The sequence below is a fragment of the Aricia agestis genome, chromosome 3 (genome assembly GCF_905147365.1).
Source record: "Aricia agestis chromosome 3, ilAriAges1.1, whole genome shotgun sequence".
NCBI classification, from domain to species: domain Eukaryota; kingdom Metazoa; phylum Arthropoda; class Insecta; order Lepidoptera; family Lycaenidae; genus Aricia; species Aricia agestis.
The window spans coordinates 19,275,890-19,303,722 of NC_056408.1; the positions used below are offsets into that span (position 1 = coordinate 19,275,890).

The 27,833-nt window shown below is 36.7% G+C and overlaps 2 protein-coding genes across 6 annotated transcripts in view; both read left to right on the plus strand.

Moving 5' to 3' along the window:
- LOC121725454 (gastrula zinc finger protein XlCGF57.1-like) overlaps positions 1-17,972 on the plus strand; it is a 95,295-nt gene extending 77,323 nt beyond the window's left edge. The window contains exon 5 of one of the 5 annotated variants that reach the window (XM_042112454.1): positions 16,962-17,972. In XM_042112454.1, coding sequence (XP_041968388.1) covers positions 16,962-17,971 — 1,010 coding nt within the window. In that variant the 3' untranslated portion in view covers position 17,972. Of the gene's footprint in view, positions 1-2,578; positions 3,761-5,674; positions 6,951-8,022; positions 9,386-9,463; positions 10,705-16,961 lie in introns of those variants that run through there. The other 4 variants (XM_042112445.1, XM_042112447.1, XM_042112446.1 and 1 more) reach the window with 4 other exon arrangements.
- Positions 14,880-16,289, plus strand: LOC121725457 (zinc finger protein 431-like). The gene is made up of 2 exons (XM_042112461.1): positions 14,880-14,907; positions 14,984-16,289. The coding sequence occupies exon 2, from the start codon at positions 15,031-15,033 to the stop codon at positions 16,123-16,125; it is 1,095 nt and encodes a 364-aa protein (XP_041968395.1). The 5' UTR covers positions 14,880-14,907; positions 14,984-15,030; the 3' UTR covers positions 16,126-16,289.
- Positions 17,973-27,833: the final 9,861 nt, after the last annotated feature.

The window sequence follows — 27,833 nt, forward strand, 5'->3', positions numbered from 1 at the left end:
CCTAGCAAGTTTCCAAATCTTAGTTAGGCGAAAATCAAAGTCAAAATCAAATCTTATTCGTATGTAGGGCATAAGAAAGCTGATAGAAGATTCATTTTTTACATCAACTTACTCTTAATCATTCTGAAAAACAAGTAGGGGAATCTTTTATTGATGTGACAAAGAATTTTCTCGGTCACAACAAATCCGCTGACTTTCGCCAAAAATGAAACTGATGTTGGACTGTGTCCTTAAAAAGGAATGTTAGATATATGTAATTTTGCCCGAAAATATGGGATCAGCCATAAACATGGAAACCGCTTTCATGAAGATACGGCTGAAATTTTTTCCAAGATGGGGGCCTGTTATGCTAGCAGATTACTGTTGGAGCCTTATTAGTGAATCACCAGGATCTTAATACAAGCGTAAAGCCAGCTGCACCAAGAAATCTTCCCCTTTTTATATAGAAAAATCAAAAAAACCTAATGGATGAGCTTGATTTTGCTTGAAAATCATATGTTTTAATAATTTCATTCATCTCGGAAATGAGTTGTGATCCAAAAATTTTATTTAGATATTAATATTAGGCCAATAACAAGGAATTATAATTACATAATAGGAACTCAGATAAAAAAAAAGTTGAAAATTTGTTGAGTAGTGTTATTAACAAGGTGTTTTGTAGTTTTATAAATTCAGTATATTATAGAAGGTGAAACAAAACTAAGTGATCATACTTTAGGGTGTGAATGGGTTGTTATTGTAATTTGTATGGGCAAGTGCCCAAGCGACATTAATTTATCGATACAAAAGTGAAAAATAATTACTCTTTAAGCGCTGCTAATTCACTCTTGATAGCGCTCCTGACTCAAAAAATCAAACATCTTTCTTCTCTCTTCACACTCACGCCCATCTTTCATATGCCAGGTGAAAAAGGACGGCGAGTAATCATCGCCAATTTAGTTTTATTTGAATAAAAGACGAACTATAATGATTATGAAAAAAAGTGTTTTGAGCAAATTAAGGTTTTATCAATGCATTTTTAGATATTAAAAAATATTAAAGCAAAGACAGCAAACTTCGAAGATCCAAGCAAAAATGTATCTAAATAGTTTTTTGTAAAAAAGAAAATATCGAGAATTTTTTCACTAATCGTGTTTTCGTCTTGAGCATTTCTTCATGAACTGAAGTTACTTGTGTCAAAAAATCAGTTTTCTAGACCTTTGAGATCTAGGTTTAAGTATGTAGTCAAGTTAGGCTCAGATGCGCTCTTAAGTATTTGGCTGTTTTGTTTTTTACTTAGTTTTGTTAGGTACTCCTAACAAAACTAAGTGAAAACTATATAAAAAAAAGTATATTACATTACTTATGTTAAGATGTAAATTAATATCTTTTCCCATAAGTAAATACAGTTTTATGTATGAATTATGATCCATGGATCTAGTATTTTAAACTGGATGGAGGACCATGAAATTGCTTGTCATTGCTAAAAAGAACTACGCAGTAAGCAGTAAGACCGTGCATTTCAAAATGCACCTAACCTCTAGAGTCTAGTCCAACCTCTCGCTCTCATAGTTTCGCTTGCAGTACGCACTATGATGATGCGACAAGTTAGCATAAATAATACACGAGAATACGCGTCATATTTTTTTGTTTTGTGGTAGTTACTCCATTATCAGGCTGTGAACTAGTTTAAGAAATCCATCTTAGATAGCTTACGTTATGTTGATTTCAATATTGAAATTGGGCATTACATTTTCTAGTATGCGCCCGAAATTATCTTCATTAATGTAAAATGACTTTTAGTGTTAAGCTCGATGTTGTCTCAATGTACTATCAGAGAAGTTGATTCCTATGCAAATCGGGGACCTAAGTAGTTTGGTTGCGTTACGTCAAACCCAGCTGGCAGATCACAATTAACATTGAATTGGCATATTCGACCAAATAACGTTGGTCTGTCAATTGCATAGGAATCAACTTCCTCGATGGTACATAAAAATTAAAGCGCTTTCAGACGAATGGCACTTGTCGACGGCACACGTCGAAATGAACGAAAAAAATCCAGCGACTGCCGTTGGACAAGTGTCGTTCGTCTGTAAGAAGCCTTATTTGAAATAATATGTGGATTGGCTTATATTGTATGATTTAAATAATAATTTAAGTTTTTTTTTTCATTTTATAATCTCACTTACAAACAGCCTAAACTAGAATCGAAAGTAAATGATTACAATCTATAAAGTTTTTTTTTAACGTCTAGCTTACTCCTAGGTATTATAATATACCTAATGATAATTACACCCAATTAAGCCATTCGCTTTTTATAAATCTTATACTTACATTTAATTATCGCGTCGCGTTGTTTGGACAGAAATAATAGGGACAGTTTAGAAAGAACAGAGGCGCAGAAGTTTTCCTTATTCAGAACACAGTGCGAATGAAAGAACACTTTCATTATAATGAAAAAAATTTATAATTGTGAAATAAAAATAACTTTGTTGTATACTTAAAACTATTTTACCAACTTAAAAACAGAAAACAAAAATAGGTATTTCAATGCAGTTTGAGCTTTCGTGCTATAGTCACTTATATTTTTTGTTTTTAGGAGACCCCATGAAAATTTTATGGAAAGCGAAACGCAAGTATAACGATCACAGACACAATGCAGCGGCAATAATAGAGTTTTCCAATGCCTGCCCGTTCCGATGGAGACGCGGAATTTTCATTTGCTGGTGCTGCCCTAAAACTTTCGCTGACTTTATCGGTGTCAGAGAACACTTGACCGAACACGAAAATATCGTCGACGCGATAAAGTCCGCCAGGGCCTTAGATCACATAAAAGTCGAAGTATCTGATCTAAGGTGTAAAATTTGCTCGCGAACGATGAACGATTTGGACGCTCTCTGTGATCACTTGTCGAACGTGCACGATAAGCAGCTACTGAAAGATGTCGGTTTAGGAGTGACGCCGTACCTGTCGTCCGATAGAGAATTTATTTGCGCATTTTGCCGCGAACGATTCGCCCTATTCACTAATTTAAACAGGCACATGAACCAACACTACCCGAACAACATCTGCCCCCACTGCGGTAAAACTTTCCTGGCGAAATATCGCATGCTATCTCACCAGTTGACGCACGAATCCAAACCGAAAACTTTCAAGTGCTCCAAGTGCAAGGAAGTATTCGAGACGAAGGCGCTCAGGGATACTCATTTCAAGAGTGTTCACGGTCCCGAGCACAGGTATAGGTGTCCGTACTGCAGCGAGACTTTCATGCGGTACATAGACAGGTTGCGTCACATGAAGCAGGCGCACGACAAGGTGGTCGAGTACCCGTGCCACCTGTGCCCCGCCGTCTTCCCCATCAGCGACCAGAGGACGAAGCACATAAGATACGTGCACATAAAAAATCAAACGCACCAATGCGAATTTTGTCCGAGTAAATTTGTCTCCGCCCACCGTCTCAAGAACCATCTGGTCCGCCACATCGGGGAGAGAAAATTCGAGTGCAGCGTTTGCAAGAAAAGTTACGCGAGGATTAAAACGTTGAGAGAACACATGCGGATACACAACAACGACAGGCGGTTCGTCTGCGAGTACTGTAACAATTCCTTCGTACAGAAATGTAGCTTAAAGAGTCACATACGGACGCATCATTCTCATGCGGAAGCCGTGAAGAAACTGGAATTATCGTTGTGAATGGTTATATTGGTCTTGTAATATTTGTCTTTTATAGTCATAAAAGTGTTAAAGATAACGAAATAAAAAGTAAATTAAAATATCATGACTCATGAGTCTCATTATGTATTAACAGTAGTTGTTTATTTTCTGTTATAAGGATATACTGCGTTAAAAAAAATTGGGAAGCCCTAAAGTACAGAAAAACTACGGCGTAAACTGTGCATAATTCTGGTGTACTGTACGTGTGTCATAAGTCATAAGGAGGCCACGTCCCCATCAGACGCGGCGCGGCGCCGCCACCGTGTGACGGCACGGTGCCCCGACCCGTGTCCCTATTCAGGCTATATAGTCCCTATGCTTGTCTGGATCATTATCTTGAAAGAATTATTGTCTTATTGTTACTAAGACGAAGATTGAAAAAGAAACAGAAACAGATGAAAGTTATTTTTTGCTATTTTTTTCTCTATACCAATAATCACAACAGAATATAGGCACTTGAAGTATTCGCAAAATACTCAATTGTATTTATACTTAAAAAATTGATGGTAAAATTAAAATAAACTTAATAATTAAGTGAGCTCCCATACAAAAAACAATTTTTTGGTTATTTTTCTCTATAATAATGGTACGGAACTCGTCGTGTGCGAGCCCAACTCGCACTTGGTCGATTTTTATTTGTTCCAAATAAGTGCCTCGTTTAAGTTTGGACACAATTTTTGTTCAGAAGTTTCACCCAGAATAGGGGCGCGCGGTCACAGTATAGCAATATGACATATGTGGCGCGGTGCACCGTTTGCAGCACCGTGGCACGGTGCGGCGCCGTACCGTGTCATGGTGGCGGCGTCGTGCCGTAACACGGTGACGGCGCCGCGCCGTGTCTGATGGGGACGCGGCCAAGTCTACCTCGAAATCACATACTATGCCGTAGACAGTACATCGTAGTCACACACTACGCCGTAGACAGTACGCCGTAGTCACACTCTACGCCGTAGAAAGTACATCGCATCTACGCCGTAGTCACATACTGCGTCGTAGATTGTCTACGCCGTAGTCACAAACTACGCCGTAGACAGTCTACGCTGTAGTTACACACTACGCCGTAGACAGAATGCCGTAGTCGCATGCTATGCCGTAGATCGTTTACGCCATAGTCAGAATATGCTATGCCGTAGACAGTCTACGCAATAGGCACATACTACGCCGTAGATAGTGTATGCCATAGGCACATACTACGTCGTAGATAGTGTACGCCATAGGCACATACTACGCCGTATACAGTCTACGACGTAGTCACACACTACGCCGTAGATAGTACGCCGTATTCACATACTACGCCGTAGACAGTCTACGCCGTAGTCACACACTATGCCCTAACCAGGGCCCGTACCACGAAACTGTTTTGAGACTCAAACAATCGGACGAGAATACCGCGTCCTACTCTAACAAACGTGAAACGACGTTGTTAGAGCAAGACGCAGCATTCTCGCTCGATTGTTTAAGTCTCAAAACAGTTTCGTGGTACGGGCCCAGTCTACGCCGTAGTCACACACTATGCCCTAACCAGTCTACGCCGTAGTCACACACTATGCCCTAACCAGTCTACGCCGTAGTCAGACTACGCCGTAGACAGTACACCGTAGTTACATACTGCATCATGGATTGTCTACGCCGTAGTCACACACTACGAAGTAGCCAGTTTACGCTGTAGTTACACACTATGCCTTAGACAGAACGCCGTAGTCGCATACTATGCCGTAGATCGTTTACGCCATAGTCATATGCTATGCCGTCGACAGTCAACGCCATAGGCACATACTACGCCGTAGATAGTCTACGCCATAGGCATTTTTTTTTCAATACTTATCACAAATATAATATTATAACCTTTCTCATAAGTAATTACATGTGGGTCATATTTATATCATATCCAAATCGAACGCATTTGTAAGATTACTGTAGGCTTATACATAATATGAAAACAACGGAAGATTTCCTATATCGGATCTTTTTCTATTTTTAGGGACAGATACTGCCGAGGTTGAGGAAAAGGAAACCGAAATTACAAATGTTATGAAGCTAATATTGCCAAAAGTCGAAAAAATTGGAAAAAGATCCGAAGGAAACGAAAGACGAGCGGCTTTTAAAAAGAATATAAAAATGATATTAAGCTCATGTACGGCATACCCATTTAAATATAGAAAGGGAACGTACTTGTGCTACTTTTGCAAGAGCACATTCATAGAACCGGAGAAAATGAGAGAGCACACCCAGACACACCACTCAGACCATTTCCCAAGTATTAAAAAATATGATCCCATCAAAATGGATTTCGGAGTAGCCATCTGTAAAATATGCGGAGAAAATATTAGCGATTATTATTCACTCAAATCTCACCTAGGTAACCACGGCAAAGTTCTCATCGACACATACGGCGAGAGTGTTCTGCCATACAAACTGAGCAAAGACGAACATCACTGTCAGATATGCGGGAAACGCTACGAAATGTTCCTCAGCCTCCACAAGCACATGAACGATCATTACGAGCATTTCATTTGTGAGACTTGCGGCAAGCGGTTCGCGACGATGCAAAGGATGTTGAACCACTGCCGAACCCACGAGCGGAGAGATTTTCCGTGCAAACATTGCGGAGACACCCTCCCCACTTACGCGGCGTTGTATGCGCACGTCGCTAGAGTACACCGCTCGAACAAGAGGTACAAGTGCCCGTTGTGCGATGAAAAGTTTGCCTCGTACAAGTACAGGATGAAACATCTGAACACCGTGCACGGGGAGAAGACGGCCCTGTTTCCCTGCCCCACGTGCCCCAAGGTTTTCGATCTGTGCAGCCGCCGCACGGCTCACATTCGATCCCAACATCTACAGGAGAGGAACCACTCGTGTGCCGTGTGCGGAATGAAATTCTTTTCTAACTACGAGCTCCAGGAGCACAGCGTGAAGCACGTGGGCGCCAGGATATATCATTGCGACGTGTGCAAAAAGTCCTATGCCAGGAGAAAAACCCTGAGAGAGCACATGAGAATCCACAACAACGACAGGCGGTTTGTGTGTCCGGTTTGTGGGCAGTCGTTTATACAGAAATGTAGCTTAAAACAACACGTTAGGGTTCATCATCCGACGCAAGTTAAAACGGAAACGTGTTAGATATTATGTATTTGTGAGAGACGAGTTATAGGACTCAATCAAAATTTTTGCTTTTACGATGACTGGATTTTACGATATCAGCCAATAGTTCTGTACCAGATAGGTAACATATAAAATTCAAATTAGACATGATAATACGCATAAATAATAAATTTGTTTGTTTTAATTTAATGACGATACTGAATTAAACAGCTTTGATTTAAATTTATTGCGTTTAGCCACTTTTCTCCAAGTCTTACATGGTAAATATGTAAGACTTGAAGAAAAGTCTACCTCTAAAGGTGACTTTCCGATCTTTACCTCAAGCGACCGAGACCGACAAAATTAAATGCTGCTTTATGAAATACGTTATAGGTTTCATTTTGCTCTTTGATTTGATTTTGACTTTCATCGGTCAAAATCAAAATATTTATTTCTAAATAGGGTAACAAAGTTACCACTTTTAGAACGTCCACATGAGGTCTACCACCGGTTCGGGAACTAACCCGGCGAGAAGAACCGGCGTAAGAAACTCGCACTCGCACTTTTACTAAAAAGGTGGAAAATTACAACAATAATATCTTAAACTAATTTACATTAAGTATGTAAATATGTGGTACATTTACATAGAAGCGGCCTATGGTCTGTCAGCTTATTTTTCCTATTAGACTATTGTCGGTAGAAAATTCCTCTAGCCCAGCTCATAAATATTATATACATTTTTATCGGTCGCGGTAGCTTGAGGCAAGGATCCGAAAGCCACCTTAAGACAAAAACCAATTTTTGTTTGAATATTTTCCTAGGTTCTTGAGAATTTTTTAAAAATCAGAATCAGAATTAAAACCTATTCGATCAGATTACATTTTTTACATTTGTGACTCAATCATATAGGTACTATTAGTATCGAGAACCCGTACAAGATAGAATAGCTAAAACCGTAAAAATCGGTTATAATTTTGTTATTACCATTATTATTATCAAGAGAGATCCCAACTGAAAACAGCTGGTCGCTAGTTAATAAATAATAATATGTGTGAACGAATAACAATCCTCAACAAGATTTTGCCATTCAAACAATGAACATTTTCATTTACAATAAAGAAATGAAACTGAAACTCAATTTTTTTTATTCAGAATTAATTATTTCAGAATAAATATATTTATAATTAATCAATTGATCCCAAATACTCCCTGTTGAATGTTGATGCAATTGTTTTATCATTTTAGGTAGCATTGTCGACCATGAACTTCAAGATTTTCGCCCAAAAACTAGTGTAGAAAATGCAAAGAAATATGACATCGATGCTGTTATGGCAAAAAAGCGGAACGCAGCAATATTACTCGAGTACACAAGACTTTGTCCATTTAAATGGAAAATAAATAAGTACATATGTCTTTACTGTGACCAAAAGTTTACGGATCCGGAGTTGTTACGACACCACAATATTATGAACCACGATGGCCTGAGCTATTTAAATATATGGGATGCCTTATGTAAACTGAAAAAACACGAGCTGGTCAAAGTAGATATAACTGATTCTGTTTGTAAAGTTTGTTCGAAGCACATACATTTTTACACGATTCGGAATCACCTAAACATGGAACACAATAAAAATTTAGATTTAGGGTTAAATGGCGACATGTTGCCATTCAAAGTCACTAAAGATACCTATAATTGTGCTCTGTGCGATGAAAAATATGACGACTTTAAAACTTTGAACCATCACATGAATTTTCATTTTCAAAACTTTATTTGTGAGCAATGCGGAACGGGCTTCATAACGCCAGATCGGCTGAGGACACACTCGTTTTCCCACGAAGCGGGAACGTTCGCTTGTGAAATGTGCGATAAAGTGTTTCGTTCTATGAATTACAAAAACGAGCATATCGCAACAGTACATAACCAAGTCAAAAGGCACTGTTGTATTCACTGCCCGGAAACCTTCAAAAATTATTTCCAAAGAAACAAGCACATGTTGATCGTTCACAATGTAAAATTAAAAGAATTCAAATGCTCCATGTGTATCAAAGTATTTACGTTAAGCGGAAAATTGAAAAAACATATTAGAACGGTCCATTTGAAAGAAAAAAGATATGCATGTGATAAATGCGAATGGAAGTTTTATTCGACGTCTGAATTGAAGGAGCACATGATAAAACACGGAGGGGAAAGGAAGTTTCAATGCATGGTGTGCAAGAAGTCGTACGCTAGAAAATATACCTTGAGAGAACACATGAGGATACATGAGAATGATAGAAGATTTATTTGTAGCTTTTGTGGTGGATCCTTCATTCAGAAACAAACATTAAAGCAACACGTCAAAATTCATCATCAATCTGAGAGTATTGATATAATATGACATGAAAACCTGTGATAGCCTATTAAACGAAAAAAACCTTTGATACATGAGATTACTCTTATTACTTAACTACATTCAACATTGAATACTTTTAAAAAATGTTACTAGTTTAAATTTTCAATGAAACGTTGGTCTTTCTCTTTAACATTTCTAAACCATGAGACCCTAATGTCGTGACTTGCTCTTGGTTAGGTTGTTAAAAAAATCTTAAAAAAAATACCTATTTGGCACCTTTAGTAAAAAAAATAATAATAAATTAATAATATCATATTTTAAACATTCGAATACAGTTTTATTTTTTTTTCTAGGCGTGGACACAGAATTATCAACAACTAACCAACAGCCGTCACGGAGGATCGTCCCATTGTTTCAAGTCGCCTACGATCGGACGCTATGTAAACCGTTGGGCACTGTTACTAATTTAAAAAAACTTGTTAAAAATTTGCCAAACCCTTCAGTTTCAAGAGATTCTCCACCGCGATGGTCACCGCCCATTCCGCCAGAAACAGAAACATCGCCTGATTTTGATACAGTAGCGAACTCCACAGGTTTTGATAAACACGAAGACAAATACAAATGTGTTTATCGTCAGAATGCATTAACCGTTTTCGAATTTTCGACAGCTTGTCCTTTCATTTACGGAAACAACAATTTCAAATGCTACGTATGTTCAGAGCCTTTCTTAGATGCATCCTTATTGAGGAGACACATGGCTGAAGAGAGTCACGGATTTGCATCGATAAAAAGACTTCTGAAAAACGTACGGCAGAATATTTTAAAGATCGACATTAGTGAACTCTCGTGCAAAATATGCTCACTTCGTCCAGAAAATTTTATGGACCTAAAATTGCATTTAAAAAACGATCATAAGAAAGAAATAGATCCGGACCTTAACGATAATATGATCCCATTCAAACTAGACGGAGACGGATCGACGTATAAATGTAGTATGTGTGACGAAACTTTTATAAAATTTAGAATTTTAGTTATTCATATGAGGGTCCATTTTAGTAATTACAGTTGTGAAGTCTGTGGATCGGGTTTTATGACGTTACGATTGTTAAGAAAACATTTGGAAGTTCACGAAACTGGGACCTTTCAGTGCGACAAATGTAACAAAGTGTTTAATACTAGATATAAGCTTTCCCTTCACGTTCGCGGTGTTCACTTAAAACTATACCCGAGACGTTGTCCCATTTGCCCCGAACGATTTAACTCGAATTATAGTAGAGCCATCCACTTGCAGGACGTACATAATCAGACGACCCGCGTCCACAAGTGTGAAACTTGTGGACGTGCATTTAATTTAAAATATCATTTGATATGTCACACGCGATCTGTACATCTGCAGGAAAGAAATCACCAATGTAAAGTTTGTCTTCAAAGATTTTTCAATAAGGAGACGCTGAAAAGGCACATGATCATACACACGGGCGAAAAAAATTACAAGTGTGAATTATGCGGTCTCACCTTTCTTCGTCGAAAGAATTTAAGGGATCATTTAAAATTACACGAAATTTAAGGATATCTTTTCAACACTTTTTTTGTGTAATCTGATAATCATATTCTATTTATTAATTATAAACATTAATAATACCAATTGCTTGCATTTTATTTTTCCCGTGTCATAAAAAATTAAAAAAAAAGTCGAGGCAGCGAAGCGATAGGTACTCAACTTGCCAAATGTCGTGGCCAAACATATTTAGACTAGCACGAGTCGGCGCATGAGTACCGAAAACTATTCCACCTCAATTTTTTTATGCGATCCTCTTCAAATTGCCCTCCTGATGATATAAATGCATGTTGCCAGGGCGCAACCCGGTGCCATATTGTTTAAACAATTGCAAGGAATTGTTATTTTTCAACCGAACATTTTTTTTTAAATTCTTTATTGAAATACTTACCAATAAAAAAGGTCCTATGACTTTTTACGATAAAGTTAATATTTTTAAAGGTTCGAAATACCTCAAATTTGGGTACTTTCGACCGATGAAAAATATATTAAAAAAAAAATAATGTCAAAGTAATATATTTTTTTAAATTCTATATACAATAGTTAATAATATTGTTAATAGAGATTTCAAAAAGTTTCATTGTTTATATCTTTTTTTTATCTTAGCAAAAGTAGACAAAAAATTGTGTTTTTGTATGGGAGCCCCCTTAAACAATTCCTTTATTTTAATTTTATTATTAATTATTAAAGTATAAATATAATTAAAGATTTGATGAAAATTTCAAGTGCCTAACTGTTACTATTATTGATTACGAGCAAAAAAGGCCAAAAAATCAAGTTTCTTGTATGGCATACTAAAAATAAAATAAATAATATACTTTATTTTATTTTTAGTATTTGTTGTTATAGCGGCAACAGATATACACAATCTGTGAAAATTTCAGAAGTCTTATTAATAGGGTTTACTAAGACTTCGTTGTCTATCAGTCTACCTGTTTGTCTATATGTCTCCAGGCTGTATCTCAAGAACTAGCTAGACTTCTGACATCTCTCTGACATACAAAAAACACAATTTTTTGTCTACTTTTGCTAAGATTAAAAAAAGATATAAACAATGAAATTTTTTGAAATCTCTATTAACAATATTATTGTATATAGAATTAAAAAAATATATTACTTTGACATTATTATTTTTTTAAATATATTTTTCATCGGTCGAATGTACCCAAATTTGAGGTTTTTCGAACCTTTAAAAATTCATATCTTTAAAAATATTAACTTTATCGTAAAAAGTCGTAGGACCTTTTTTATTGGTATTTCAATAAAGAATATTAAAAAAAATTGTTCGGTTGAAAAATAACAATTCCTTGCAATTGTTTAAACAATATGGCACCGGGTTGCGCCCTGGCAACATGCATTTATATCATCAGGAGGGCAATTTGAAGAGGATCGCATAAAAAATTGAGGTGGAATAGTTTTCGGTACTCATGCGCCGACTCGTCCTAGTCTAATTGTTGAAAATTATTTGATTTATACAGTGTGTAACAAAAGTAAGTGATAATACTTTAAGGTGTGTACGTGTTCCTTGTAGAGAGTTCACTGTGAAAGTAGCAGCTCTGAAAGACGAATTTTTTTTTTTCACTTTTGTATGGGCAAGGGCCCGAGCGTCACGAGTTTCCCCATACAAAAGTGAAAATTGGTCTTTCAGCGCTGCTACTTTCACGGTGAACTCTCTACAAGGAACACGTACACACCCTAAAGTATTATCACTTATTTTTGTTACACCCTGTATAGTAATTTTTTTATTACTTTTTATCTATGGACGCTTCACACCACGTCAGTCTGGCCCGGTGGTAAGTACTTGAAGGACTTGTGTTACAGGTACCAGACAACGGAAATATATTTAATACTTTTATAGTATACATATATTTAAGATTTTTATTATATGATACACATATTTAATACACATCCATGACCCAGGAACTTTGAAAACTTTTTGTTCCCTCGGCGGGATTCGAACCCGCGACCCCGGGCTTGAGGTACCAACAGCCCACCAACTGAGCCACAGAGTTCGTCAAAAATATTATCTCCTCAGGAGTGATTTCTTGTAGTGCCAAAGACACAAGAGCGCTACCCCTTCCAGTACTTTCGTAAACCTGCAGCACGTATAATGCGACTGGCCAGAAATATACATACATTATCGAACTCTTAATTTAATTACAATTAAGTAATTAATATTAGTTTCTGAGTGCTGCAGTAAGTCTAACAATTAAATTATTATTTGAAAAAAATAAAATGTTGGAGGCATCAATTAATTTCGCTTTAATGTTGAGGAAGGAGTTTCGTTGTTAAAGTCTTTCTAGAGTGTAAACTACTTGAAACACTTATTTATTTTTATTTTACAATTTATGGAGGGTCGGTTTTAGCATTACCAGCTCCCTAAGCGAGATTTCTTCGGCGCCCAGGATGATGGTAGAGCTAAAAAAGGTCCCCCTTTGCCGTTTGCCTTTGGCGCCCTTTTTTATCGGGTGACCTGGGCGGTCACCCACCGTCGTTTCCCTTAACACCGCTACTGAAATTATTGACACATAAAAGAAAAAAAATAACTAGAAATAATATGCTTTGTTCAAAATAATTAACACTAACGTAACGCGGGCCATAATTGATGAAACGCCGGCGGGCCACAGAAAATAGATAGCTTATCTAGCCGAATATTCATATATTCATAATATTGCATGCATGAATCATGATGGTGTGAGTATAATGATAGTAAAATATTTTTAAACTTCGAACGTAGTAACGTAACGGTAACGTAAGCACGAAACATGTTAAATGTTCAGCTACTATGCTTTTACAAAATATATTTGTTTTTAGGAATCATCGTTAAAACTGGTTATTCAATATTAATAAAAGATTCTCAAGGCAACGACTTGTATTTAACTGTTATCAAGAATCCTGTAGATATTTATGAACTTGAAAATGAATGTGGAGATGATAAAAGTTACAACGTGGATGACTTATTAGAAACAAAATGTTTACTAAATTCCGAAATTCGACTTAACCGAAGCAAAAATAAACTTCCTCTGCAAAATGTTCTTACACAACCACTGTCACTCGACGATATCCAGGAAAACGGAGCTAACCAGAAAACTATAAGATATGACAAGAGTATATATAAAACTAAACAATACTCCCTAAGAGTAACTAGCGATAGTAAGAAACCTACTGCTCAATGGAAGCGAAATGCTCTTACAATTTTTCAGAATACTTCTGTATATCAATTTATTTATACATTTAATAAATTTAAATGTTTCGTTTAAATTTATTGTATACAGAGCGATTTTAAAGATTTAGAAGTTGCATTAAATAATCGATCACGTGAAAAGACTTTAAAAGTGGACGTAAACGCTTTGAAATGCAAAATTTGTCCAGCTCATTTTGATACTTTACTTTCATTAAAAATCATTTAAAGTATCATAGAAAAATACAGAACGTAGACATTCAAAATAATATTATACCATTCAAACTAGGAGTGGGTATTGAATATCAGTGTCAAATTAGCAGTGAACCGTTTAAAAAAATAAGGTTGTTGATCATACACATGAACAACCACTTTAACAATTATAGCTGTGAACGATGTGGCGCAAGTTTTATTTCTCTACAGCTTCTCAAGCGACATCTACAAATCCACAAGGCCGGTAGCTATCCTTGCGAGAAATGTACTAAAGTATTTAACAGTCAGTCAAAAAGGAGTTTACATTTCAAAAGTGTGCACTTGAAACATTTTTTTCGAACGTGTCCTCTTTGTTCTGAAAGGTTCAATTCCAACTATAAAAGAACTAAACATCTACGTTTAATACATAACCATCAGAGCGTTGTGTACAAATGTGAGTCGTGCGAAAGAGAATATGACTCTCAATATCAATTAATGGTTCACAGAAGATCAGTGCATATGCAAGAAAGGAATCACGAATGTAATTTATGTCCTGCAAGATTTTTTTCCAAATATTCATTGACGAGGCACATGATAGTACATACTGAAGAAAAAAAAGTAAATGCCTTCTTCATGGAAAATGCTGCACTACCCTAAGGAATTAAAGAGGCAGATAAAATAAAACACGACTGTCGGGATAGTGTCGTTTAATTGCAAAATTAACAATAATCGATAATTTATAATAAGCGAGCGTATAAAATTAGTCGTCTATTTCCAAAGATTTAGCTGTATCTAATATAATATAAAAATATATTGATTACCACCTACCTGACAACAGTATGGAATACCATTTTGTGCAATTTTTGGTTAGTGTTTTCTTTGGTTTTTATAGCATGTATTCTAGAAATGGCTCAATGTAATCTAAACATTAATTTTTTTCAGCTTTATCAACTTCAGACCAATCTACTCCGAGAACGAGCATATGGCAAATGACTAGATTTGAAAGGCTCAATGCTGCTACATTTTTCGAATGCACCACTGCCAAACCCTTCTTCTACCACCAAGGAAATTACAAGTGTTTTTACTGCAACGAAGTTTTTCCTGACATTCATACAGTACTAGACCATACCGATTTTCATTCGACGCCGGACCGATCCAGTCTACTAAAGCAACATATAAGAAAGGGAAAACGAGTTATAAAAGTGGATATTTCATCTTTAAAATGCAAAATTTGTGAACAAAAATACAACGACTTGGACGATATTAGGAAACACTTGATGGCCGCACATAGAAAAGAATTCAATTCCGCTGGCAATGGACTCATGGCTTACAATTTAACCGTTAGCAATGGACTTCTCTCGTGTCACAAATGCGGAAAAAAATTCAATACATTTTTTCTTCTCAATCGTCACATGAACGCTCACTTTAGTGTCGTATGTGAAACGTGTGGACTCGGTTTTATATCGCATCAACGTCTAATTAGCCACAGAAGTGTTCATCAAAATGGCTCACATAAATGTGACCAATGCCAGGAAGTGTTTCCTACTAAATTAAAGTTACGCTATCATATATTTAAAAAACACGATGTTAAAAATGTAACGAAAACTAAACGCTTAAAATGTCCACACTGCTTAGAGAGATTCGCCGAACACTATAGAAAGATGTCTCATCTGAAAGAAGCTCATGGAATCGTGTTCACTTTCGAGTGTCAAGCTTGCAAAGCAATTTTTCCCACCCGCCGGGCTCTAACTGAGCATACTACTAAACAGCACACCCAAAAAATACTCTGTAAAATATGTAAAAAGTCTTTTGGAACACAGACACTGTTAAAAATGCATATGCGAGGCCACACCGGCGAGAGAAACTTCACTTGTAATATATGTCAAAAAGCGTACATGCACGAGAAAACTTTACGGCAGCACATGCGAGTTCATGGGCCCGTTTGGAAGTTCATGTGCTCCGAGTGCGGAAACGGCTTTCATAATCGTAATGATTTTAACAGACATGTAAAGCAATGGCATCCACAGTGGCAGTTCAAGACTATTGTCAAAAACTTTGGTACCAGTAATGATAATCCTGAATAAAGAGTATTCCTAAGTTATAACTTATAACACTTTAATAAATGAAGCTTAGTAAAGTATAATTGTCAATATCAACTATTTTGATGTAATTTTTGATCAGAAGATCAATCAATATTTCATAGTACTTGTCAGGTAGACCAAGGTCCAAGATATCAGCAATATTATAATATAATACTTTACATAATGGAACCTTTCGTTTTTTACTAAAAGGTATTGCAATTTTTCCATTCTATATGTTACGCTCAAAGATCGAAAACACTCAGTGAGCGGGAAAATAGCTCACATCGCGTTGTGGTCGCAGTAAAACAGCCACAACACGAAATTCGTGATGTAGCTCTAATGAAAACGGCAACGACGCGTTCTGACAATCACAGAACGACAAAACAGCGAAATTCGTGTCGTGGCTCACAAGCATGCTATTCGCTCTAAGGGCCTGTATTCACTTTGATTAGTGCGAGTGCAGGTTATTAGTGATTAGGAGAAAATAAATGACTTGTACTGATCAGTTGTTGTCCACACTTACTTTCTCCTAATTACTAATCACCTGCAGGCTGCAATAATCACCTGCACTTATCACTAATCAAAGTGAATTCAGGCCATAACGCCAAGTCATATCCTAAAGTACCACTTGCAACTTGCAAAGCAGCTGTTTCACACTTGTTCAGTCCAATGTTTAACATTTTACATTGTGCACGCGGTTAAATTAAATTAGAAGCTAACGCCAGTATCAATTTGAGTAATCTCATGCATCGCATCCAAGCCCATACAATCCTCATGTTAGGCCACAAGATCCGCGAGGTCTGTTCAAGAAATTGTGTATTTTTGTTTTTTTTTTTTAGATTTGGAAAAGGATTGGAGAAGAATTAAGGAACATCGTGGGAAAGGTCCGATACTCCGTGAGAATTCCTTGAAACTTCTAGAAAATTCAACAGTGTTTGTTTTTCAATGGAATAAGAGTAATTTTACCTGTTTTTGCTGTAAGGAACCATTCGCAGACATAAAACTATTGCGAGACCATTCCTTTAGGGAACATAGTTTGAAAGAAATCGAGAAAAAAATTATACAGCAACAAAATAAATTACTAAAAGTAGAAGTATCATTAATAAATTGTAAAAAATGTGACAGAGTTTTGAAAAATTTGACTGACTTACGGTTGCATTTGAATACGGAGCACGGAATAAAGTTTACTATGGAAGGTGACCTTTTAGTGCCATTCAAAATACAAAACAATGCGCTTCGCTGCCAAATCTGTTTAGAAAGTTTTAACACATTTAGGCATTTGAATATTCATGTAAACAAGCATTTCCAAAACTTTGTTTGTCATATTTGCGGATCTGGGTTTTCGAATTTAGTATTCTTAAATTTACACAAATCTCGGACCCACCGTATATTCCAGTGTAAATTATGTAGCGTTGTATTTAAATCGAAAAGAGAAAAAACGAACCATGATTCTACAATTCATAATGTCGCAAGCGTAAGAAAATCGAGATTTCCCTGTCCCTTTTGCAAGGAACGTTTCAATCAGGAAAATTTTAAAGTTTTACATTTAGTAGAGGTGCATGGAATCAAGAAACCCGAACATAAATGTACTTTTTGCACTAAAATTTTCGTAACAAAAAGTCTCTGCAATAATCACATAAAATCTGTGCATAAGAAAGAAAGGAAGCACGAGTGTAGTACGTGCCATAGCGTGTTTTATACTAAGTATGATGCTCTCAGGCATAAAGTCACTCACACGGGAGATAAAAATTTTCTTTGTTCAGTATGTAATAACAGTTTTTCTACAAAAGGATCATTGCGTCGCCATATTCATAGAACTCATAACGGAAGTAAAGTCTGTATTGAATAAATTGTGTATCATTCCGCATATTGTCCTCACTCATATGGTAAATTTTTTAACCGACTTCCAAAAAGGAGCAGGTCACTATAGTACCGCATATAGTTCTTTTTATTATACTCTAACTCTGACGCTTCACACCTCGTTAGTCAGGCTCTCTGACACCGTGCTAAGTGCCTACTACCTGAAGGACTTGTGTACAGGGATGACGGGAAATATAATTAATATTTTTATTATATCATACACATTTAATACGGATGTGACCCAAGGGTCATGAACCAGGATTCAGGCTCGTTGAAAACTTATGTTCCGTCGGTGGATTCAAACCTGCGACAGCTGGCTTGAGCCGCCACACGCTTAACCTTTGAGCCACGGAGGTCTCTACAGTAAAATAACGACGTGTACCTTCTTAACACGTAAAGTGTTCCGGTCTTTAAACAGCTGTTACTTGGATAGGGCGTTAGTTCCTTAGAAATAAAAATTATTTTACAGTGAAATATATTTATACAAGAGCTGTTTGTCTTTTTCTGTCACATTGGAAAAGTATAATACTTTTCCAATGAGAATCGAAGGCAGTGGACTCTGAATTCGTTGCCTCAATACTCAATTAAGAGATTTGGGTACAGAGGAGCCTAAATGCCGGTGGCCACTATAAATGCTGCTTAGATCAGAAGTTAAAGAGAGTTAACATTAGTTACTAATTTGGGTACAGAGGAGTCTAAATGCCGGTAGCCACCATGAGTACTGCTTAGATCAGGAGTTAAAGAGAGTCTTTAACTCCTGACCTAAGCAGTACTTAGGCCGGTATAAATAGTCAGTACTCTAGATGCATCTCGGTCTCAAGACACGGTTCGGGCTCTGTGATTGGTTGGCTGTCAAAATTTGGACCAATCACAGAGCCGAACAGCGTCTTGAGACCGGGTCACATCTTAAGTACTGACTATTTATACCGGCCTTATAGTGGCCACCGGCATTTAGACTCCTCTGTACCCAATTCTCTTAATTGAGTATTGAGGCAGCGAACTCAAAGTTCTGCCTGCCTTAGTATTATAATAATTAAAAAATAAAATAAACTAAATAAAGTTGCCGCAGTTAACGAAAGTGGCTTACAAATGATGGTCGAATGATCTGATTTGTAAAGTCGTTTCATACCAAGCTAAAATCGTAAAAATAATAGTATTCCACCCATACTGTATAGTAGTTTCGATCGTCTGCTGCTTCAGAACGGGTGGAATAAAAATTGAGAGTATCTCAAAGTTGTCGGATATATTTCAAACTAGATGGCGCCCGCAACTTGCGCCAAAATTAGTTTATCGCGCGGGAACCGTACATTTTTCCGGAATTAAAAGTATCGTATGTCCTTTCCCGGGACTCAAAGTATCTCCATGCAAAATTTCAGCAAAATCGGTTTAGCAGTTTGAGCGTGAAGAGGAAACAGACAGACAGACAGAAAGACGGACAGACAGACAGACACACTTTCGCATTTATGATATTAGTATGGATATGGAAGTATGGATATAGAAATATGGATTGAAATTTATGAAAACTATCTGACTATCTGAATGGCGATACATCTGTTAAGGTGCGATAAGCCTTTTATGCACGTGGGTGTGGCAGTCAAATAACGTCTTTTTTTTCAATACTTAATAATTAATATCGAATAATTCTTTGAAAATCTAATATAACAAAAAATCATATAAGTAAATAATTAATAATAAGTGTCTGGGTGCCCAATCTTTAACGTATTTAGTACTTTCATAATTTAATTGGATGTACAGACTGTACTACGGAATTTGACCCTATATACAATATACGTCAAGTTGTCAAATGTGTGTTTTGATCCAAAACACACATTTGACAGCTTGACGCAACTTGACGCTCCCGCTTCGCAGTCGCCTGGTCGCGTAGTTTTGAACAAAGCATCAACGTCAGTCGCGATACTGAATATTATGTCAAAAAAATTTAAGGATGTATATTGTATATATAGGGTCAAATTCCGTAGTACAGTCTGTACATCCAATTAAATTATGAAAGTACTAAGTATTAATCCCCCGTCTACAATACGGCTAACGGTGACTTTTTGGTTAAGAGGGCGACTAACCCCAAAAATCAAAGATCGTCCTTCTCTCTTCACACTCACGCCCGCCTTTCATTTGCCAGGTGAAAAAGGTTCATCGCCAAATTAGTTTTTTCTCAATAACTCGATAAATATACAACATTTTAAAAATCGATCTCTCAATGATAGAATTTTATACAATGTGTTAAAATATTAACTTAGTTCAATGCACGGTTATGGCAATAAATGAAAAATTCGTGAAAATTAGATGCATCTTTGTGATTTTTTCTATCGAGAAAATTTTAAGATATCGTGTTTTTGCTCAGATCGAATTCTCGGAAATATAATGTAGTATCTAATTTTAGAAAATGAAACAATTCGGGGCTTATTTTCAAGTATTAAAATGAATTATAAAATCGACACTTTAGGGTTAGTCGCCCCCTTAAATAGGACCTCAACAATCGCCCATAAAATTTTCATACGATATAAAATTACTTTTAGCATTTTCGACATCTTTGAGATACTCTCAGTTTATATTCCACGGCGGGTGCGGCGACTGACGCTCATTATGTTGATTATTAAATAATAATCTTCTACTGGACAAAAATTTGGTCAGTATGAAATGATTTGACTATAAAAAATTAGCAACACCACCCAAGTACTGTTAGGTTAGTTAAGATTTAGGTAAAAGAGCCAGAAGGAAATAGACGCGAGTGCGGACTGCGGAATGGCTATTATGGCGGTTCTAGCTACGTGAAGCGACGGCTTAGGCGGAGGCTGTGCAGGTAAAGCGACATCCGAGTGGAGGCCCGAGGCTGGGTTTATTTATACCCTGTGATCAGGGGTTCCTAGCATTTTCTTGCTCAGGGACCACTTAAATATTTTTCATGTGAACAGCGACCACTATGAAGAAAATAAAAACTCTCCACGTGTTACGTATACTCGTTACAGCGTGACTAGACCAGGCAAACGTACATGCGCTTACACTGTTTGATATATTTTTATAATATTAGTATAGTCTAAGTCCTAAGGGACAAAATAATAGTCGAGCAAAAAAGCGGCACGGCCGTACCATCCTTTTCTCGAAGCAATTCCGCCATTTTTTGACCCCCCTGTAACTTCGTTGTACATAAAACAACAAGCCCGAATTTTCAGATGCTAAGCAAGCATTGTATAAACACACACAACAGCATTGTATATATTATACAATGCTTGCTTAGAAACTGAAAATTCCGACTTGTTGTTTTATCCACAACGAAGTTATAGGGAGTCAAAAAGAGCCTGAATTGCTTCGCGAAAAGGATGGTACGGCCGTGCCACTTTTTGCTGAAATTTGGTATGGAGACACTTTGAGTCCCGGTAAAGAACATAGGAAACTTTTTATCCCGGAAAATGTACGATTTCTAATCAACTACATATATCCTGTATAGTTGACTAGATGACCCAAGCCATGCCCTCAATTCCTTTAACAAACTAAGTGAGAATACTTTAGGTGTGTATAAGTCCCGTGTCATAGAGTTCACTGTAAAAGTAGCAGCGCTGAAGGAGCAAATTTTTTTTGTACTTTGGTATGGGAAAACTCGTGACGCTAGGGTCCATACAAATAACAAAATTTTTTTTGGTCATTCAGCGCTACTTTCGCAGTTTGAATTCTCTACAAGGAACTCATACAGACCCTAAAGTATTATCACTTAGTTTTGTTACACCCTGTATACCTCTTGTAGCATTCGCACGCGAAATACTAGTTGACGCCCGCAACTCCGTTTCGCCAAAATGAGCTTATCACGCGGAAACCGTACAATTTTCCGGGATTAAAAGTATTTTATGTCCATTTCCCATGACTCAAAGTATCTCCAATCTATGGAGAACAGAGATACTTTGAGTCATGGGAAATGGGAATGGACATAAAATACTTTTTTTTACCAAATTTATCAAAATCGGTTCTACGGTTTGAGCGTGAAGAGGTAATAGACTGGTATTAAATCCATACTAATATTATAAATGCGAAACTGTGTCTGTCTGTCTGTCTGTTACCTCTTCACGTCCAAACCACTGAACCGATTTCGCTGAAATTTGGCATGGACATACTTTGAGTTCCGGGAGAGGGCATGGGATACTTTTCATCCCTGAAAAAATGTACTGTTCCCGCGCGAGAAACGAGTTTTGGCGCAATGGAGTTGCCGGCGTCGTCTAGTAGGACATTGCGAAAGTGTCAGTTACTTAACAATTTGGAATTAAATAGGTATTTTTATTTGTCTAGGTGACGATAACACGGAACAGGACGCTAACACCGAGGCTCAAGACGACAGCGAAATTATCACATATCCCCACTTTCTAAAGAAAGAGTACAAATGTCATATCTGTTCAAAGCTACTAACGTGCCCAAGTAAACTGCTCAGGCATATAAGGGCACATACGGGCGAAAAACCGTGGTCCTGCAATTTCTGCCCAAAAAAATTCGCAGAGCTGTCCCAACTGCGATATCACACGTCGCACCACACCGGCGAAAAACCGTACGCCTGTGACGTCTGTTCCAAAAGATTCCCAATTCAGTCTAAATTGAAGGATCATATGTTGATCCACACAGACGAAAAACCGCACCGCTGTGATGTGTGTCCTAAAAGGTTCTTACAAAAGGTACATTTGAAATACCATATGCTCACCCATACGGGAATAAAAGCGTTCAGTTGTGATATATGCCAGAAGAAGTTCGCTCAGAAAACACGTTTGAAGACCCACAAATTGGTACACACGGGCTTAAAGCCTTTCACCTGTGATATCTGTTCACAATCGTTCACCTTCAAGAATAACTTGAAGAAACATATCGAAAAACACGAAGTTCACACCAACACACCGTACACATGCGATATTTGTTCGAAAAGTTTCACCTCCAAAGCCCGTCACTCAGATCATATACTCATACATAAAGGTGAAAAAAAACACGTCTGCCACATTTGTGGGAAAAAATTCACGTTGAAGAGATATTTAGTTATTCACGTACGAGGGCATGAGGGTATAAGGAAATTCAGCTGTGACGTCTGTTCTAAACGATTCACACAGAAGAGCACTTTGAACACACACAAACGTCTCCATTGCCAATTAATACAAGTACAGTCTGTCAAGAAAGAGTAGACGCAGTACATTCAAACGTAATCACTAATCACGCTCAAAAGGTCATTTTCAGGGTTCCGTACCCAAAGGGTAAAAACGGGACCCTATTATGTTCGGACCACACTAACGAGAAACGCCGTTAATTATCGCGTTAATTCTAAAACATGTTATAGCATTATCGCCTTTAATTAGTGGCATGTAAAGGCGATAATGCTATTACGTTTTAGAATTAACGCGATAATTAACGGCGTCTCTCGTTAGTGTGGCCCGAACATTACTAAGACTTCGTTGTCTGTCCGTCTGTCTGTCTCCAGGCTGTAACTCAAGAAAGGTAATAACTAGAGAGTTGAAATTTTCACAGATTGTGTATATCTGTTGCCCCTATAACAACAAATAAGTACTATAAATAAAATAAAATTAATTTAAATAAAATAAATTTATTTTTGTGGGAGCCCCATACGACTTTTGGCCTTTTTTGCCCTATATCAATAGTGACAACAGGTGTCAGGAAGATACTTGAATTTTTCACAAAATCCCTAGTTATATGTGTACTTTACCATTTTAATAATCTTCATTTTGATAAGACGCCCAACAAGTCCTTGTTGACAGCGGAATCCTAAAAAAGGTTTATACTCGTAACATGAAGTTTAGCTTCGTGGTTTATAACCAGTTGATTTTTTTGTATGTTTAGTGCAAGTGTCAAATAGGCTATCCGTTATCCACCACTTAACTTGACAGTTGTAGTATGGAGAATCTGTCGAAAAAGCTGTGGAAAGCCTATCCGGCACTTTATCAGGAAGTGGTGAAACAGGCTCTAATTGGTAAATTATAATTTTAAAGTAACATTTTCATACAAATAGAACAATCCTTAATTTAGGATTATCAAATCAAAATATTTACTTTATCCTTTCTATCTCTGTTAGCTATCACTTTTGGGAATTTTCCACTGACCTCCATACAAGTACGCTGGACTGATGATACCCTTTGAAATGACAGCCATTTTTTGTGCCTATTTGAAGCGGAATCAACTCCCCCATTATTAGGGATAGTAACTAAATTTGACGTAAAAATGACGTTTGAAAGTCGCCATCATGTCGCCATATTGGCGCTGATAGCAGTAGTGGGAATATTTGGAACTAATACTAGTGATGTACAACTGTCTTTTCTATTATCGACGAAATGTTTCCAGATTCAGATAATGTCGACCATTAGGACAAAAATATTAAATTGAATAATACAAACGCTACATATTTGTATTAAAGACTTCCTCTCCGTAATTTTGATAGGCGTAATAAATTAACAACGATTTCATACGTAGATAACGTGAAGTAGCAGTACCTATCTATGATGCATTTATTTTAGCAGTTAGCACTACGAAAAACTAAAAACAAAACTGAAGATAAGCTTCTAACGAAAACTTTGTTGTATTGTATTTTCTAATTTCATTTCTAATATTATCAAAGTAGTGCTACAGTGTATCGTATTAAAGCTGAACAAAGCTGAATAAGTGTTCTGTGTGATTAGACCGTAACTAATCTCATCATATTATAATATTATTAAGCGGAAGAGTTTGTTTGTTTGAACGCTCTAATCTCAGGAACTGCTGGTCCAATTTGAACAATTATTTCAGTGTTAGACAGCCCATTTTATATATTTTATCACGCTGAGACTAATAGGAGCTAAGAAATAGAGGAAAATGTGGAAAAAGCGGGGGAATGTATAACGTGAAGAATCCTTCACGTTATACATTCCCCCGCTTTTTCCACATTAATACAGTACATATCTAATTACACAGACAAATTGGTCCACAAAAAATAGCCTATATAATCATATAGGCTATTTTTTGTGGACCAATTTGTCTGTGTAATTAGATATTTACGTGGGAGAAGCCGCGCGGAAAGTCTACTAATAATATAAAAGTTCCTTATTTATTTATGGATCTAGCAAGCCAATTTTTATCGATTTACTTTATCTCATTTGATTTTCGCCATTTTGGCGCTGATTGCAGAAGTGCGAGGGAAATTAACTAATTGGATAATGCGATCCATAAATAAATATGGAACGTTTGAATAAATTTTTTTATTGGGGTGGAGTAGGTAAGATATTTATAAATAATAAAAAATATATGTGCGATACTTTAACATTATATTTTATTAGTTACCCTTACACAGTTACAGTCTGTCAAGAAAGAGTAGACGCTGAAATAAATTTTCCAAACATAATGTGTCCGGTTGGTTAAACCGGACACATTATGGTTGGTATCACGATCAAATGGTAGTTTTGCGTCTTGTATTTTGACAGAGAACGTTTGTACACTTCAAATAGTAACGGCAGAGACCAGTATATTTATTACTCTATGGTAACGGCAAGCGGTAGTAGCAATTTTCGGACGCCAACCAGGCTTTTTAATTTTTTTCAACCATAATTCCAGTCTTCTTTCGTCAGACGGAAACCTGTCAATTATTTGAGAGCATAATATGTATTTGATAATAAAAATCGGTTATCGGAGATTTTAATACAATTATTATAGATATCGATAAGTTTTATCGACAGAAAACTCCAGCACTATTGAATTTTATTGTTTATCAAAAATCGGTAAAACAAAGGTAAATATGTGGTGAATACAGTATAATAAGATTAGCGCCACATTTTTAAGTGCCTATATTATCAATAAAAGTTTAATATCGTAGAAATGAGCTGTTAAAATCACTTACTTGTGAAATCCCTTTTTGTACCGTGTTTTACATAACATACACCCTTTCATAGTTTAACTATGAACTACCACCACTTATGTATAAATTACATATATTACTAAATCGCGTAAAACTTTTTAGAACACGAAAACAATTCGAACGATTAAGCCATAGAAAATTAAAATAAATACATGGTTACCAATGGTTACGCCAAATTTAGTTCTCGGTCCTAATAATGGGGGCGCTGATTCCGCTTCAAATGGCACAAAAAAAAGTGGTTATCATAGATCCAGCGAACTTGTATAATGGAGATCAGTGGAATTTTCGCAGAGGAAATCGTTGGGCGTCTCATTAAAATAAAGCTACTTGTAGTGTACATTAAGACCTTCTTCAGCACCTCTCGAATTGTCTATTAATGTCAACAACTATTATTGTCATACCTTTTCATACTGACAAATATGTACAATAATTTATTTGGAATAAAACCAAATATTCCTTGGTTTTGTCTTTAATTTCATAACAATTTATTCCAAATAAATTATATCATCTGCGATGTCTACAATTGCGCAACTACTAAAGCCAGATAAGTTCGAAGTCGAACCCGGCACTCCGGATGCTGAATTAAAAATATGAACACTGGAAAACGACATTCTCAAACTATCTTAGCGAAGGCATGGGAAAAGAAACTTTTTCGGAAGAAACCAAGCTAAGGTTACTATTAAACAATTTATCTTACAATGTTTATATTCACGTTCGTGAAGCGAAAGATTATGTTTCGGCCATTGAACTATTAGACAAACTTTATATTAAAGAAAAGAATAAGGTTCATGCCAGATATATACTGTTAAGATCTGTACAAAAACCAGATGAGAGCATTTCAGATTTCTTGCGCACGCTCCAGCAACGCGCCCAAAGTTGCTGTTTTAAAGCTGTAGATGCTCAAACTCACAAAAGTGAATACATACGTGACGCATTTATTGCTGGGATTAATTCAAATGAGATCAGACAACAATTATTGCAAAGTTTAGATATAAATTTAGATCAGGCCGTTAATAAAGCCCTTTCCATTGAACTGGCAAACAATAACTCTAAAGACTACAAAATTACTAGTATGGATTTCAATAATATTGAGAGAACGACGACTACCTTTCACCAAAAGAAATGTTTTTTTTGCGGTGGCCATGTCCACCAACGCATAAAATGCCCCGCATTAAATGTCACATGCACCAATTGCAACAAGAAGGGCCATTATGCCAAAGTATGCAAGGGTGAAAGAGTCGGGACTTCGTCTAATGCCGTATCGGAAAATGAACTACTAGGAGCTATATCTGCCGCCTCTCCTATGAGCTTGAAAAAGACTACTATAGTTGTTTCTATCAATAATCACAGAGCCGATGCTCTCATAGATAGCGGAAGCTCTACTAGCTTTATAGACGAGAACCTCGTTCAAGAACTGAAATTAAAACGCATTCCCTGGAACGAAAATGTAACTTTAGCCTCCAAAAATAACATAAACATAAACAAAACATAAACGTCTCGTGATAGACTATTCACTGACGATTAATCGATTCACTGAATTAGATGCGTATCCTCTACCTAATATAGAATTGATCGTATCTAAAGTTGCTCAACACAAAGTTTTTAGTCAGATCGATCTAAAAAGTGCTTACCATCAAGTTCCTATATTAAAAACAGAGAGATTATATACTGCATTTGAGGCATGCGGGAACCTTTATCAATTTACTCGTATACCGTTTGGCGTTACTAATGGAGTTGCAGCTTTTCAGAGAACACTAAATTTTATCATCACCGAAGAAAAGCTAATGGGTACGTATGCATATCTTGATGACGTAACTATCTGTGGCAAAACAATTGAAGAACACGATACAAATCTTAAACGATTTAGAGACGCTGTCCATAAATACAACCTGACGTTAAACGAAGAAAAGTGTGTATATACACAATCATCTATTAAACTACTAGGATACAAAATTAAAAATAACTCAATTCAACC